General features: G+C 33.1%; 1 protein-coding gene across 2 annotated transcripts; it reads right to left on the minus strand.

Annotated features, from left to right (window-relative positions):
- Positions 1 to 448: 448 nt before the first annotated feature.
- Positions 449 to 17,100, minus strand: LOC126809722 (T-complex protein 11-like protein 1). Of its 2 annotated transcripts, none has more exons than XM_050534471.2 (10): positions 16,935 to 17,100; positions 14,434 to 14,611; positions 12,935 to 13,067; positions 12,053 to 12,173; positions 11,381 to 11,601; positions 10,288 to 10,424; positions 9,055 to 9,242; positions 8,065 to 8,246; positions 7,080 to 7,234; positions 449 to 6,166 (listed from the first exon to the last, which is right to left on the minus strand). In XM_050534471.2, the coding sequence occupies exons 2-10, from the start codon at positions 14,573 to 14,575 to the stop codon at positions 5,949 to 5,951; spliced, it is 1,497 nt and encodes a 498-aa protein (XP_050390428.2). In that variant the 5' UTR covers positions 14,576 to 14,611; positions 16,935 to 17,100; the 3' UTR covers positions 449 to 5,948. The 2 variants fall into 2 exon arrangements, with proteins under 2 accessions (XP_050390428.2, XP_050390427.2); XM_050534470.2 differs by having other exon boundaries at positions 16,874 to 17,100.
- Between the last annotated feature and the right edge of the window lie 40 nt (positions 17,101 to 17,140).

Raw genomic sequence — 17,140 nt, forward strand, 5'->3', positions numbered from 1 at the left:
AGCAGCACTATCGCCTACTCTTATATCGAATTCCAACTGCCAAGGGATCTTTTACGTGCACGCCAACGATTTTTCGTCCCATCCAAACGACTAGACAGCTGTCCTGGTCGGGCCCTCCATCCTGCATCACTGACAAGGGGAAACCTCGCCGGAAAATCTGGATAAACTTTCTCGGCCAATGCAGGGATCGAACACCCGACCTCCAGGTTAGTGAGCCAGTCTCTTATGGAGAGAATCGAGGGGGCTTAGTAAATTCATATGGGACAAAAAAAAAAACAAGATCCATGTGAAAGTTAGTCTGCACATAAAAGAACAAACCTTGACAGTTGGAATTTAAAATAAGAGTATGCCGTAATGCCACTGTCTGAGCAAATTTCCCTCATAGATCAAATCCATCAGGTTCAAGAGGAATTCCACATGCTGAATTTCAATTTGTACACACTTTGATTTGACAATATTCTTTATTTACGAAAAACGGAAATCACAAACCAGATTTAAAATGGGGAAAAAATTATAGTCATTATGTACATACAATATTATTGCATAATATTTTTAATTCTAAATATAACTACATATGATTTAATAACTATAATAAAACTATTTAAAAAAAACTTATTGAATCTAGAAAACATTTGATATGTGAAAGACTGAGATTTATACAATCTGATTAAAATACAGATCTATATTTCGTTTTGTTTTTTATACTTTCGACAGCCTCTACTACATGAAGATCTAACCAGTTGTAATGGAAGGTTGCACCAGGTTGATACAAGCGTTTTTTATTCTATGATGTTAAACATTTGATTAACCAATCAGCGTTGATGTTTCTAGTGGTTTATCCACAGTTTCGTGCATTGCACACCATGAACTTGCCGTAACAGATCATTTCATTGGCTAATCCCTCGCTTCAACCAGAACGCTGGTTATATAACAACTCTTCCAGATCCTAGTGTAAAACGAAATTTTGAACTATAAAAAACGAAATAGGATCTGTGTTTTAATCAGATTGAGATTTATAAGATTTGTATATATATAAAGATATTTTTGGTCCAAAATAAAGTACTCTCTCAGTAATCAGCCAAATTTATTTAAACATTTCTACAAATTATTCAACTTTTAATGGCAATTTCTTACAATCACCAACATTGTACGTAAAGCAGTAATTTAAACTGATTTTAAGAAATTTAAAGATTTTGAGAATAAGTACCCCATTTATAGACATCATTTTTATCAGATTATTCAACAAGATCATTTAATATTTACAATCATAATAAATAAAACAATTTTACTATTCTATAATATAATAACATTGTACATTAGGGCAGCAATCACTACACTTGGGTATCGTTTAATTACTCAACACTGCTAGTGAAAGTAAACATTTTAAACGAACGGAACGCAACGGTAGGAACCTAATATTTTTTGAAGATTCTGAACAAGTTGCCAACAATAGTTTGAAACTAATGAAACTAAATATTAAATACAGAAACTCCTGCTAAAACAACACAACTACACATTAACCAAGTTGTAGTGCATCATATATCAAGAACTTATAATATAATGTGCATGAATTCCAGAAACAATATCGAAATTCCAAACTTTTTTGCATGTGTGTTATCTCCATTTTTCCTAATTGAGCTAAATGCTGTTTTCCTTTTTTTATAGTGAAAGCAAATAAATAATATGTAATACTCACTGTATACCCTAATATATATAAAAAAAATCATTGAGAATTTTGCAATACATATCATGATCAGTATATCTTCTATTTACAGTACCATAGCTCAATGTTAATGTCCAATAATAAATAAGCATATCCTACATAAAGCAGAAATCTGATTAAAATACAGATCTATATTTCGTTTCGTTTTTTTATACTTTTGATGGCCTACCACATGAAGATCTGACCAGTTGTACTGGAAGGTTGTGTCATGGGTCGTACGAGTGGCTTTTGACCCTATGACATCAGACATTGATTAATCAATAAGCATTGACATTTCTAGTGGTTTAGCCACAATAACAGACCGTTTCATTGGCTAATCCCTCGCTTCAACCAGAACACTGGTAATATAACAACACTTCCAGATCCTAGTGTAGTAAAGACAAGTAAAATGAAATTTTGAACTATAAAAAACGAAACAAAATAAGATCTGTGTTTTAATCAGATTGACAAAAGCTACAGGTATATTATACAGGTATATTATACAAATAAAAACTTAAACACAGAAAGAGATTTAAATATTTAAATGCAAATTAAAGGTTTTAATGCTGTACTATTAGTGGACAAAATATCTACCATCTACTAAAAATATATTTCTGAGACAGTTTAAAAGTGTGTTGGCCTAACTTTTGATCTTTGGTTTCAGTATAAGGGTTTATGCATAATATTTACATCTCTAATGTTCATATTATAGTAAACTTTTAGATTTCTGCCAGAATGGAAAATTTGCATATGTGTTTTGTAAAGCACACATTAGAACTAAATTGCAACATAACAGAATGCTATGCTGTAACTTATATACAAATTGAACCTTCTGGCACAGTTTCACTCTTGAGCATTCAAGGGTCCTGAATCCTGATCCGTTACAAATAGAGTGGGGGGGGGGAGGTAAAGAGGGCAGGCACCTTGGTAAAATAAACGTCCCAGAGTGGAGCAATTTGACTGAAATTTTCAGCATATTCTATTTACGTTATCTAGTTTTTAACTATGATAGTGAGAACTGCCAACTCTTTATCTAATCTCCCATAGTGTTCTATAACAAAACAAACATTTACAAGTCGATTATAAATATAGGTTGCCAGTAAACACTGATAATTTTATCAATAGACAACAGGAACAAATATAAATTTAAAGATACATTATGGATAGATAAAGAGCTGACAGTTCTCACTACAATAGTTAAAAACTAGATAATGTAAAGGCAATTTGCTGAAAATTTCAGTCAAATTGATCCATTTGGAACCAAGAACCTCAATCACCATTACTAGAGTCAGTAGGATAAAAAAACATAGTCTCGATTATCCATTTCATGATTTAATTATGAATGGAAGTCAAACGGCAAATCGGAACCTAATCCAATAAACATCGCAGGCTAGAGATGACATCAAGAGTTGATTATGGTCTGGATAAGTTAATTAATGTCTAATTAATAATTTAGATAACATTTCAAGCCTAAAGAAAGACCTGCAATAGGCCAATTTAGCTCTTGAATAATGTATGTTTAACCAAAACATTCTATAATGAAACAAACAAGTACTATACATTCTATTATAAAGAAAGGTCACCAGGCAACAAAACATATGCCCACTTCATCTATGTCATCCCAATGGTTGTCACACTGTTTTTTTTATTGTAGGTACCCGGAGACTAAAAAGTGATCAAGGGCAACAACCTATGACATGTTTCTTGGAAAATATCAAAATTTGATAGGATTCTTCCTAGGGCTAATAAACAAAATATGTACCAGTAATCAGATAACTTTAGCTGTTAAAGTTATTGGAAATCATTGAAAATTAATAAGCATCTTTGCCTAATAAATAAAATGGGGTTTAAGGTCCTACTGTCTTTGCCTAATAAACAACGTTTAAATTTCAAGTCAAACAGATAACTTTATTTAGGCTCTTGAGCATCCATAAGTCATTGTAGATGATGGATCGGTGCATGGACAGACAGAGATGATGACAATATATGACCAATACCATGTGGGAATAAAAAATTACATAACAATAAAAAATTTAAGAAAAAACAAAACAAGAATAATGCATCTCAAAGGATTGCAATTTTTAACTTATTTAAATATGGCATCATGTGGAGTTTGGAGCACAGATGATAGAAGATGCTAGAAGACATGTAGGAGATATATTTACCATATATGGTAAATGAAAATTTTACAGATAGCCGTCTGATTAAAATACAGATCTATATTTCGTTTTGTTTTTTTTTACTTTCGATGACCTCTACCACATGAAGATCTGACCAGTTCTATTGGGAGGTCCATCAGGGTTTGTACAAGTGGCTCGCTTTTGACCCTATGACGTCAGACATTGATTAATTAATCACCATTGACGTTTCTAATGGTTTACCCACAGTTCCGTGCATCGCAACCCAAGAAGTCGCCGGAACAGATGGTTTCATTGGTTAATCTCTCACGCTTTTCAGAACGCAGGTTATATAACAAATCCTAGTGTAGTAAAGACAAATAAAACGAAATTTTGAACTATAAAAAACGAAATGAAATAGTACCTGTGTTTTAATCAGATTGCCTAATGATGAAGATTGACCAAAAATCAGTAAAATTAATCAAACTTCATAACATCTTACAGCTATAGATGATATTATTTCAACTGTATAAACAAAGTTTCTTTAAAGTGTATACTCAGTTGGGAGTGCTAATTGGGAGAGAATTACTTTCAAAAATGCAATTTGTTTCAATTTGTTAAAATTTTTTTTTGTGTGTCTTCAGAAATTCATTCTACACACCCTTGTTGGTCTTTTTAAGATTTTTTTTTTCTTATTAACTGAACCATTAGGTAATATTAGGGTTGAGCGATATACCGTTTTTTGGGGTATATCGTGATAAAATCATCTGCCTTTTTATCATATCAGACTTATTTTAAAATATCGAAAAAATGTTATGTCACGATAACCAAAATTATCGCGATATAATTATTGTGTCCCAATATTGATGATAATACATATGCTATATCATCACCTATGACATTCTATTGATAGGATTAAATTCATCAGTAATAATAGCATTATTACGTACCAGCTGGTCTAGGGTAAATTTCCATCATGGCGTCTATCAACGTTAACAATAATAATATTTGACATCAAGCAACGATTTTCTGCCCATGTATTCAAAATTTGACTTCTTAAGACACACATATAAATCATCATGATAATATCGTTTATTGTGATATTTGATAAATTATTATCACGATATTTTTTTTTCATAATCGCCCAACCCTAGGTAAAATTGCATTATGTGAAAGGCACCACTATAGACTTAAGTTTTACCCTCATGACCACAAACCAAGACTTTTTCCTTGCTGTCATCGTCGTATAATCCTTTAATTCATGATATTTTGTGTTGTATTATAAATAAACATAAGTACACAAGGGTAAAAAAATATCACAACATTTAATAGTTCTACTTCAGAGTTTATTCACCCTTCACCTAGCCCCAAGTTCACAAAGCATTCTCAGACTTAAAGGAGCTAAATTGCTAACATTTGGGAACTAGAAATTGAGCCAAATGGGTCGCAACGCATATAATAATGTAATCTGATTGTATGTGAACTGATTTACATTCAATTGTTTCCGTTTTGACACTAATTTCAAATCAGTTAGGTCCAGCGAAATACGGCATGAGTCCCAACCGAATAGAAATTTCTAGCGTCTGGTTATTCCAGTCTATTGCGTATGCTCTCCAGATAAGTTATGGCGTCGCCGTTTGACCTGAGTTGTGGAATATGTCTAGCCTCGCTCTTTCTGGTCACATGTTACAAATGACGATGAAACGCACTATGGTACACGATTCGTGTACCAATGGTAAAATGTTTATTTTGTCTTAAATATTGGATATCAGAAGCCTACTTTTTCCCGGTAAGATAACAACATCAATGTTGATTTGAATTGACAAATAATTCGTGTTTTCAACGTGTAAGACTTTGGATGATATTGAGTTAGAGACTTAGGTACTTTAAGAATTTACTCAACTTTCAATCACAGTTTATGAGAAATATCTTTAATCCAGAAACACAAAACTTTGCACATAGTTTCTTATTGATGTATCTGATACATTAAAACAACAAAAGTTTTATAAAGGACTATATTTTAGTTAAAATAAAGCGAACAATTTTGAGTAAATTCTTAAATTAAGTCTTAGAATGTTTTTGTGAACACAGGGCCTAGAATTATCACAAATAGCACAGAGTTTGTATTATCAACGTGGCGACAAGTCTTGATGCCTTTCTATAAGGGCACCTATAATCTCTGCGTAATACACACCAAATACTGATCGGTTATGAGATATGAGACGTAAAAATTTACCCAACACCTGACTCAACTTGCTTTCTACAGCAGAGAATCCCGTTGGCACTTTTAATGATGAAACATGTTTGGTTTTAATGGCTTCACGAATAAAATCCATTAGTCGTTTTTCTGAAATTTAACGAAAAGATACTAATGTAATAACATTTAAATATGTACATGTATAAAAAATGTTCACCTTCCTTTCTTAAACAAGCGCGGTTGCCATGCAAGATACGCCCACATTTTGCAAGAGATGTAGGGAGAAGGAGCTAAAAAAATGATGTGACTTTTTGTACAATCAGGGACCATAATCCAGAAAGTTATAGTCTGATATGCGCGAATATCAAAATGAACCAAGATCTTTGGGTTATAAAGATACATTTCAAGTTTCATTAAAATTGGATATAAATTGTGACCTCCAGAGGTTCCACAACCTTGGTATTACATACCATTTTGTCAGGCAGTTTTGGTTGGATTTTCATGAAATTCGAATTTAACCATCATTAAGGTGTAAGGGTGATATATTTAAACGGTTTTTGAAATTGAATAAAAATTGTGATGTCCACAAGCTAAAATCGCAATTTTTTTTGTACAATCAGAGCCCATAATCCAAGAAGTTACAGACCATACTTTTACAATATTTGTGCATGAGGAGCGGCCATTTTGTTGGGCAGTTTCGGTCCTATTTTCTCGATCAAACTCGATCATCATCATGGTGTAACAGTGATATAATTGAATGTTTTTTCAAATGAGATAAAAATATTTTGTACATTCAGGACCCATAATCCAGGAAGTTGCACTCCGATATGCACGACCATCAAAATGAACAGAGATCTTTGGGTTATAAACATACATTTCAAGTTTCATCTAAATCAGATAAAAATTGTGACCTTTAGAAACATCAAATGGCTGCAGTCAGCTATATTCTGTGGAATAAGTAGAAGAAATTATACTGTAGTTTTGTATAACCAGTTCAAGAATACTGTACAACGTGGTTCTAGTTCGATTCAACAAATAGATAATACAGGTTGTCTATACTTACTCATTAATGTATGTATAGCATTGTCTACATTAAAAACATCTTTTATTTGACCCACCAATATGTCCGACTTCTGACCCAGTTGAGGAAAAGCATGTGTCATCAGACATTTATTCACTTCTGCTTTTACTTGTTCAGCAACATTTTCCCGAACATCTCTAAAATAAATATACACAGAAATATCTTTTAATTGATTTCATCTCTATGATATGAGTTAATCCACACAAAATAAATGTCATGTTTCTTGGGCAAGGGGGGTTGGATGGCTGAATGGTTAGCATGTATGCGCTGTGTCATAATAAAGTCTGTCATTGAGTCAACTGGCGTGGTTTCGAATCCCCGGTTGTACGTGACAAGGAGTAAGGTCGCCTGTCCAACCTCGTGGGTTTCTCCGAGCCCTCCAGTTTCCTCCCACTGCTAAAGACCCCTACGCGCAAGCGAATTATTGAAATAAAATTGAACCATATGTTAGTCCCGAAATGACCTAGTTTGTGTCGAGTGGACGTTAAACCCCATTTCTCTCTCTCTCTCTCCTTCTTGGGCAACTGACAGCTGAATATGTAGGAGGGGAGGGCTGTATTGTGTTTACATTAGATTAGCAAGATATTTTTTCTAAAGACTATGACATTTCTAACATTATCCCAATTTTTTCATGCATTCTGAAGTGTATTTACTCATAAAACCATAAATTTTAACTATATTTATTGTGTTTCCCGGTTAAATTCTTTGAAATTCTAATTTTATGGCATGTAAATTGACTGACAGATATGTTCTCCAATTGGTCAATATCACTGCTAGACTGGCAAATATGACTTTAACTAACACAACAAACTTTGTCGCTAGTTTTGTAAATGTTACTCTTAGCAAGCAGGCAAACAGTCAAAAACAATAAAAGATCTTTAAGTATGCTGGTCCTCAGATAAGTGACCATATACAAAGTTATAGAGTGAAAAACAGCATTATAATGTAAATATGTATATAAACTTACTTGTCTTTTTTGGCCTCTAGTAATGTTAAAATATGTGATGTTAAAGTCTGTTTTAAATCTTGAAGACCGGCTATAGGTGCTCCAACTGTGTTGTATGTTACCAGTAATATACTAGCAACTAGTGTTAACTGATTTATACTGGTCTGTAGATCATGAAATCTTCCTTGATCCATCAAACACATCTAAAAATATGTCATATTTATTATGGTAACAAATCACCAGACTCCTGCGATGTACAAGAGCTTCAATATGTCCAACATTAATGATTTTATTGTGTGTCTATCTCAATCTGATTAAAACACAGATCTTATTTCGTTTCGTTTTTTATAGTTCAAAATTTCGTTTTATTTGTCTGTACTACACTAGGAACTGGATCTGGAAAAGTTGTTATATTATTGGCGTTCTGGTTGAAGTGAGAGATTAGCCAATAAAACGATCTGTTACGGCGAGTGCGTGCGTTGCACAGAACTGTGGGTAAACCACTAAAAAACGTCAACGCTGATTGATTAATCAATGTCTGACATCATAGGGTCAAAAGACGCTCCTACGACCCCTGACAACCCCGGTCAGATCTTCATGTAGTGTAGGCCATCGAAAGTATAACATATAGATCTGTATTTTAATAAGGTTGTGTCTATCTGGACCCTCCATTCTACTAATATTATTCTCTTCCCCACTTTTGGAAAAGGGAATATTATTGTCAAACTGGGTATATAAATGATCAGAATTTGAACGTCTCTGTCTGCTTTGAAGATACTGAAGAGGAGATTATGGAGAAGGACAAGATGTTTGTCATAATTTTCATTACCAGCGGATACGTTGATGCTACTACCTCGTGGATTATGGAGAAGGTCCAGATGTTTGTCATAATTTTCATAACCAGTGGCTACTTTGAAGTTAACTGTCTAGTGGATTATGGAGAAGGCCAACATGTTTGCCGTAATTTTCATTATCAGAGGCTACTTCATTCAATTTAAAATGTCTATCTACCTCAGGGAAAGGATTGTTGTTGTTCCATTGTAATAACTCCATATAGGCTTCATTCATGATGGCCTGGGGGGTGGCCATTAATACAGGTGTTGCTGTTCCTGTATTAACTTCATCTTCTAATCTCTTTAATTTATCATGGCTGTTCTTCAACCAAACCTTAGCAAACTGTAAACCATCTAAATTATTCTCTACAAAAGAATTAACATAATTAAAAATATTACCAACTGCAAGTCACTCAATTTATGTAACTGATATTAAAATTTTGAAAAAGCAAGAAAAAATAAACAATAAAACATACTTAAAGAAGAGTTTTCTCTCAAAGTTTTCAAGCAAGTTCAGTAACAAATGCGTAGGTCAATTACACTACTTATAGGAAAACAATTACTAATTTATTTGGTATACAGGTCACAATTCTATGGAATACAATTAGGTACACGTAATTAAGTTACATCCCTGGTTTGTCAGCATTAACTAAGCATTGTGGTGTACATGTATATATTGTCCTGTCATATTTTCATTTTTTATCATAGCTTGATAATGACTAGAGAAGCCTAGTCGAAACGTCGCTCAGTAAAAAGCAGTAATTGTATTCCATAGAATTGTGACCTGTATACTCTAGTTCAATTACTAAATGCCATTGAAACAGTTTAATTTATTTGGGTGACATTTCGGAGAGTATTCTCAACATTTTCAAGCAAGTACAGTAACAAATGGCTCTATCCAGTTACTAAATGCCTCTAAAGAATTAAAGGAGCATTATGTAAGATTTAGATGAAGAGCTGACCGTTCTCGCTATATTTCAAAAATAGATAATTCAAAATGAATATATTGAAAATTTCATTCAAATTACTATATTTTGAGTAAAGTTTTAATTAAATCATTAAATGGCCAAATCATTCTAATCTACTTAAAATCAGAGCCATCCAATGGTCTTGTCATGTTAATAAATGTCTAATTAATAATTTATATAACATTTCTAAGACCTAAAGAAAGACATGGAATGGGCAGATTTAGCTATTGCATAATGCCTGTAAGGAAAGAGATTGAAGCTCATTTTGAAGCCTCTATCTGTAAGGTATAAACATGATTACAAAAATAAAAATCATGTCGTGAACACAACTGAAAGAACCGAAATCAATATCTTAGATTCAACTTCAAGACTATTTATGATGAAAAGTGTTTTGATTTTTTGAACAAGAAAATATTATGGATTTACTACACTATTAAACTAACCTTTCTGTATGTCAAGAAATTCTGTGAATTTCTTTCGTTCATATTCAACTGACTGTTGTTGTAAATAGGGTCTTATTTGTGCTATAGTATAGTTAGCCATATCTCTCTTCATTAAATCTAACACCTCAAATATTCCTCTGAAAGTTAAACAATTATTAAGTAAAGCATATTAATAATTACCATAATTACATTACTAAAACACAAAAAGTCATGTTTAAACTAATAACATTAAAAAATAATACACACAAATCAATACGTACTGATTAAATGAGTTCTTAATTTAGTTTAAATTACAATCTGATTAAATAAAACACAGATCCTATTTCATTTCGTTTTTTATAGTTCAAAATTTTGTTTTACTTGTCTTTACTACACTAGGATCTGGAAGAGTTGTTATATAAGCTGCGTTCTGGATGATGTGAGGGATTAGCCAATGAAACGGTCTGTTACAGCAAGTTTTTGGCGTAAGGTGCACAGAACTTTGGGTAAAGCACTAGACACAACAATTAATCAATGTCTGACGTCATAAGGTTAATGTCGCTCGTATGACACTTGACACAACCTTCCACTACAACTGGTCACATCTTCATGTAGTGTAGATTATTCAAAAGTATAAAAAAAAACCGAAACAAAATATAGATCTGTATTTTAATCAGATTGGAAAACATGTTTGAATTGACAAGCTGTACAACGTAACTGTTTTCATATTTTTAAATTATATTTTTAAAATTTATTAAAATAAAGCCTAAAAATAGATGGTATCTATAAACAGTCCTACCTTGTTAAAGAATAATCCTATTAATCCTATAATTTACTATTGCCAGTTGAGAAATTAGTAAAAATATCATTTCCATCAACAAATTCAAACGTTTGAAGTTAGCTACTCCATGGTGGAGAATAGAAAACAAGGGAGGTAATTGGGAGGTAATTGTGTTATTATTTCCGGTGTAAATGAGTTTTAAGTGTGAGAATGACACCTATGATCGTATAATAGTGAGTTGACAACCTATTAAGCAAAAGGCATAGAAATAATTATGTTTTGACTTTCTTAGAAAATATGAAATTGTAACTTTAATATCAAATGAAATCTTACTTAAAAAGAGGGACAATGTCTTTAATTGTCTTCAACTTGTTGACATTTTCATCTCTGACTGGGGCACACAATCTGGCCATAATACCAATAACATAATCAGCATAATAACGAATATCAAAAGCATCATTCTCCATCTTCTGTTGTATTAGATCCATATCTAGTATTTCATTAATCTGATTTTTTAATCTCTCACTTTGAGGTGGTATAATCATAAATAGAGTCTGAAAAAAAAAAGATGATGTATCTAGGCAACCATTATACTCCTCGCAGTGTTTTATTTGATTTTAGAACTAATCCAAAGAAAGAATATTGAGCTGAATTATAAATGGAACTATCTAAAACCAAATGTACGAAAAAAACTTACGAATGGCCAATAAACCATTTCCAGTGAGTTTTTTGTACACAATATCTCTGTTCCACATTTTTGTAGTAGTGGTATTATGGACAGAGATAATAAAGGTGGGTCATAATAAACAATAGGAGACGGTCTAGCATATTTGATGTCATATGTGGAGTGCGGGTTAGGTCTGCAGATTTCGTCAAGGTCTCGAAATGTAAACAAGGGTAGCACTAACCCCATCCCTAGCCCTAAACTTTACCCTAACCCACAACATATGATGTCATTTGTGCTAGACCGTCTTCGATCTAGAGTTCTCCTAAACAATTACATACCTCTTTAACTTCCTGTATAAGTACCAAGGCGTTTCTATACTCTGGTGGATCTTCACTAAGTTTTGCTTCCAGTAAATCCCAAAATGCCTTGTGGGCAATATCTGTTACCATCTTTTCTAAACTAAAACAGAAAATTACTAGTTTGAACATGATGGTAATCATTGGTAACATCTAACGAGATTTTCTACCTTGGACAAATGGTTGGTTTATTCCATACAGCAATGTTTGCCTTTGAAATTGCATCAATTCGACCTGTGCAATATGAGAGAGAGAGAAATTGATTTTAACGTCCACTCAACACAAAAAAGGTCATTTTTGGACTAACATTAACATATGGTTAAATTTTATTTCATTAATTCAGTTGCGAGTAGATGTCTTTGGCAATGGGAGAAAACTGGAGGACCCAGCAAAAACCCTAAAGGTTGGACAGGTGACCCTACTCCTGGTCACATACAACCAGGGAATCGAAATCTTGCCAGTTGACTCAATGACAGACCTTGGGATACAGCATACATGTGCTAACCTTTCGGCCATCCAACCCTTATAAAGTTGTGAAGTCTTGTGAATGCAATATAGGTCAAAATTCCCAAGAGATAATAAGAATGAATCTTATTAAATTCAAACTTTGTCAATCTTATATTTCAAGGAGTTATCTTTTTTCAGTCGGAGTTCATAGTGGATTACAAAAGATTGTTCTATTTGATAGTGTCGTCACATACACAAGTGGGGAATTGAAACCACATTACTTAACTCAATGACAGACCTCATGATGCATTAACCATTCAGCCATCCCGACACTTCCACCTCTGTGTGTGTAATATTACTCTCACCTCAAGAATGATAGATACGTACATACAGAATAGGGAGTCAGAGTCTACTAACCTGTTTTCTTCAGGAACTTTTTTCTCCAGTTCAAAATCACTATCAACAACAATTTCATGTGCCAGAGTCATGTTTTTAACTCCATTTGCTGCTGACATCAACTGTTCAAATGAGATAAACTTTGGTGGAGAAGCTAAAAAAAAAATAAAAAAAATAATAGTGAACTGAATGTTTAAAAATCTTAATCCTTCTAGTATCAGTCCTTTTGTTTCCAATTTCTAAATCTAATGCACAGAAACACTTTTGAAGTGTTTACTTCACATCTAAATATGTGTGTGTTTGACTCTCCCATCAAAAGTCAAAACCTAGTAACTCACTTTTTTTTTTTTTTATCAAATTTGAGTTAAGACCAAATTTGTAGTTACTAGGGTATGTGCTTCCTGTTGTTGTACTAGATATTCCAATCTTTTGATTTTATAAGCAGTTACACCCATGACACAACCTAGCAAATAAGCTGGTTCAATACGTTTTCCTTTGTTTTCTCAAAATAAGAAAAACGTGAGTTACTAGGTGTTGCCTTTTGACGGGAGAACTAGCATGGGAGAAATTTCTCTTCAATAGATTAACTAAGAAATGTATATCAGTCAATTTGCATTCTCCAAAAATCCAAATATTTAAGTAAATCAATATATGTATAAAAGAGAAAGTTTGTCGGTTTGTTAAAGGAAACCAATCAGTTGAACTTACTAAGTTTAAAATAACTTGATAATAACCGTTTTTTACCTATGTAATTGCCAGTCAACTAAGCTAGTTACTTTTAAATGTCAAATAGAATATACAATCAACTTTTATCCACACACCAAAACCAAAGGGTTTTCTATTCTTTTATTTCTTAAAGGAGCTAAATCGCTAATATTGGGGACCTAGAAATTGAGACAAATGGGTCGCAACGCATATAATAATGTAATATGAATGTATATAAACAGATTTACATTCAATCGTTTAGGTTTTTACTCTAATATCAAATCAGTTATGTTCGGCAAAATATGCCATAAGTCTCAATCGAATTGCAATCTCTAGCGTCTGGTTATTCCAGTCGACACCAATAGTATTAATTGGGCATGCCCTCCAGATAAGAATATGGCTTCACCGTTTGACATGACTCATTGAATATGTCTAGCCTCGTTCTTCGAGTCCCTTTTTACAAATGGCGCCGAAACAAATTATGGTACACGCTTCGTGTACCAACGGTTTGTCTTAAATATTCGATATCTGAAGCCCATCTTTCGCCGGTAAGATCAGAACATCAACGCTGATTTAAATTGACAAATAATTTATGTTTTCAATGTTGAAGAATTTGGATGATATTGAGTTAGAGACTTAGCTACTTTAAATCAAGAAATAAACAGTAAAATATTAAAGTAATAAGAGCCCTATTAATATTTGAAAATTTATTCATTTATACAGCGCAACAAAACCACAATTGGGAAAACAAAAATGACAGAACAGAAGGACGGAAAACCTTCAGTCAAAAAAAAGATATCTTAAATCTCTATTACCTGGTACCATAAATACATTACTGGCAGATTGACCAGGAGTAGGACTGGGTGTCCGTGTTCTTCTTTTCTTCTCTGTCTGGTCGGCATCAACATTAGAGCCAGCTTGTCCCTGATCTGGAGAATCTTCTCCCTTGTCAGCCATCTTTTTTTTCTCCTTTTCAGATATCAATTTTTTTGTCTGAAATATACATCAATTTTTCTTAAATTAAAAGTTATGGAAAAAAAAAAAATGGCATTAACATGGGCAACGAATCAAATGTCAGAATATCTTCTTTTTTTTTACTATATTAGATGGTCTTTGGTTCCAAAAACATTAAACAGTTCTATAAAATCGTGCATTAATGTACCAGTACATGGAAAAGGTTACCTGCAATATTGAAACTTAACAACTTTGAAATCTATGTGACAAACAGTGTAAATCCACCTTTAATAAACAAAAGAGGCTGAAATCAGCTACTATTTTATAAATAATTAAATAAAAGGTTGTGACCTTCAGCTTTGGGTGTGTGCCAATGTTTATTTCAACTAGATCTGTAAGTGCATGAAAATAAATGTTTGTGCCTTTTGATTTAAGTGCACATATTCTGAACCTCATTAAAGAGAGAAATGTCCACTCAACACAAACTAGGTCATTTCGGGGCCAACACATGGTATTAAGCAAACTTTATTGTATCCATTCACTTGATTTGATATTTGTTTATATTTTGCAATGTCTATATGTTTATCTTGTAGTTGTTTGTTTTGTGTGTAGTGCGGTTCTCTTGAACTTACTATTTCAGAAAATAGTGATTTATTTTCTATAATAAAAAAAAATGAAATGGGGTTTAATGTCCTACTTCTATAATACACCCCCCCCCCCAAAAAAAAAAAATGAATTAACAGACAGAATGGCCAAGTTTAAATTTTACAAGTGGTGTTCAAGGGGTCTAGGTATGGTTCAAAATGCCTTAATTCAAGTACCTGTCGTCTATTCCTGGATTTTCTGTAAATGGGAGCCATTTGAGGTTATTTGGATTTAAATATATTTTAAATTATTAAAATTTTATTAACTAATTTTTTCCACGAGTGATAATAACATTTAGATCTTATAATTAAATATTATTTGGCATTTGGCCGCTAGTTCTATGTCTCATAGCTGTAACAGTGTCACAAAAAACATGAAATATGTGTCTGATGTGTTTGTTTATAGCCATAGATTGGAGGCATTCAGTTTCACTTTACAACCTCCTTGTGTTTATAATATATAATGCCTGTAATATCTTTAAAAAAAGATGATTTTATACTATTACAACACCCAGCCTAATTGTTTGAAGTTAAAGATGCTGTATGCAAAAGCTAAATTTACATATTGCAGGTATTTATTTTGGCTTCAAATGTTATATAAACTATATTATTGATACATCTATTCATATGACAAATCCATAATCAATTCTCTAGACCATCTGATGGATAAAACATTAACTGGATTAGACCAACTGTGCGATATAATTGGCTACATTAAAATAAACGTCGCTCAGTAAAAGGACTGACAATGAAGACTTTGTTTATATCATGGCAATGGAACTTGACAATTGACGATTTCTTGTCAAAACTTCAAATACTCATAAATTTCCTAAATCTTTATCTAAATCTTACATAATGCATATTGAAATATAAATGTTAAATTGTCATTTGGTGAAGGGGAAACAGAATAACGAAATGAAATGAAATGAAATGGGGTTTAACGTCCTACTGTTCTGCTCCTATACTGGGCTAATGAAGACGGCATATGCCATACAGTGTGCTATGAGGGAAATTTTGCCCGGGCAGCGGCACTATCGCCTTCATATCGAATTCCAACTGCCAGGGGATCTTTTACGTGCATTCCAATATATACACGGGACCCGGTTTTTCGTGTCATCCGAAGGACTAGACAGCTGTCCTTGTCAGGCCCTCCATTCTGTACCACTGACAAGGGGAAACCATGTCGGCCAATGCAGGGATCGAACACCTGACCTCCAGGCTAGCGAGCCAGCAGTAAATAACAATAATCAGTTATCATTTTGAACAAAAATATGATAGTTTTTGCTCAGTGAAAGTCAAATGGAGATACAGTCCTATAACCTCCCTTCTCAGAACACAGAGGGTCGAGAGATGAGGTACTAGGCAGGTACCATAAATACAACATTTTATTATTGCTTTGCCTATAGTATAGTATAACCTAGCTGACCACTCCCAAGAAAAACCTCATATTCATGACATGTTGATGGAAAATCCCCTGTGACAGTCAACCATTAACAACAGGCACAGCTTATTTCAAGTTCATCTGACTGACCTACAATTCTAACAGAAAAGTCAATAGCTATAAATATAGCCTTTGGACCTTTTCTGGGTTAATACATTGCATGACATGAATAATAAATATATTAGGCCTAATTAATTATATAAATATAGGCCTAACCTAAACAAAAACAATACTTTTATACGTCTCTTCAGTGATAGTTGTGCGAACCAATACCTACATGCAAGTGTCTATTTCTTTTGCTTATGTCGTTGTGAACTGATGTAGGAATTTTATTTATAAGTATCTAGCTCCAGACATCTCCCGAAACTTCTAAATTAATCTAAACAAAGACTGGAAAGAGGGCATAGAAGCTACGCTGATCTTTGTTTACGGAAGTGACGATGAATGAGGTCAACCAATCTAAAAATAGAGTCACCTGTATCT

The sequence above is a fragment of the Patella vulgata genome, chromosome 2, assembly GCF_932274485.2.
Source record: "Patella vulgata chromosome 2, xgPatVulg1.2, whole genome shotgun sequence".
In the NCBI taxonomy this organism is placed as follows: Eukaryota; Metazoa; Mollusca; class Gastropoda; family Patellidae; genus Patella; species Patella vulgata.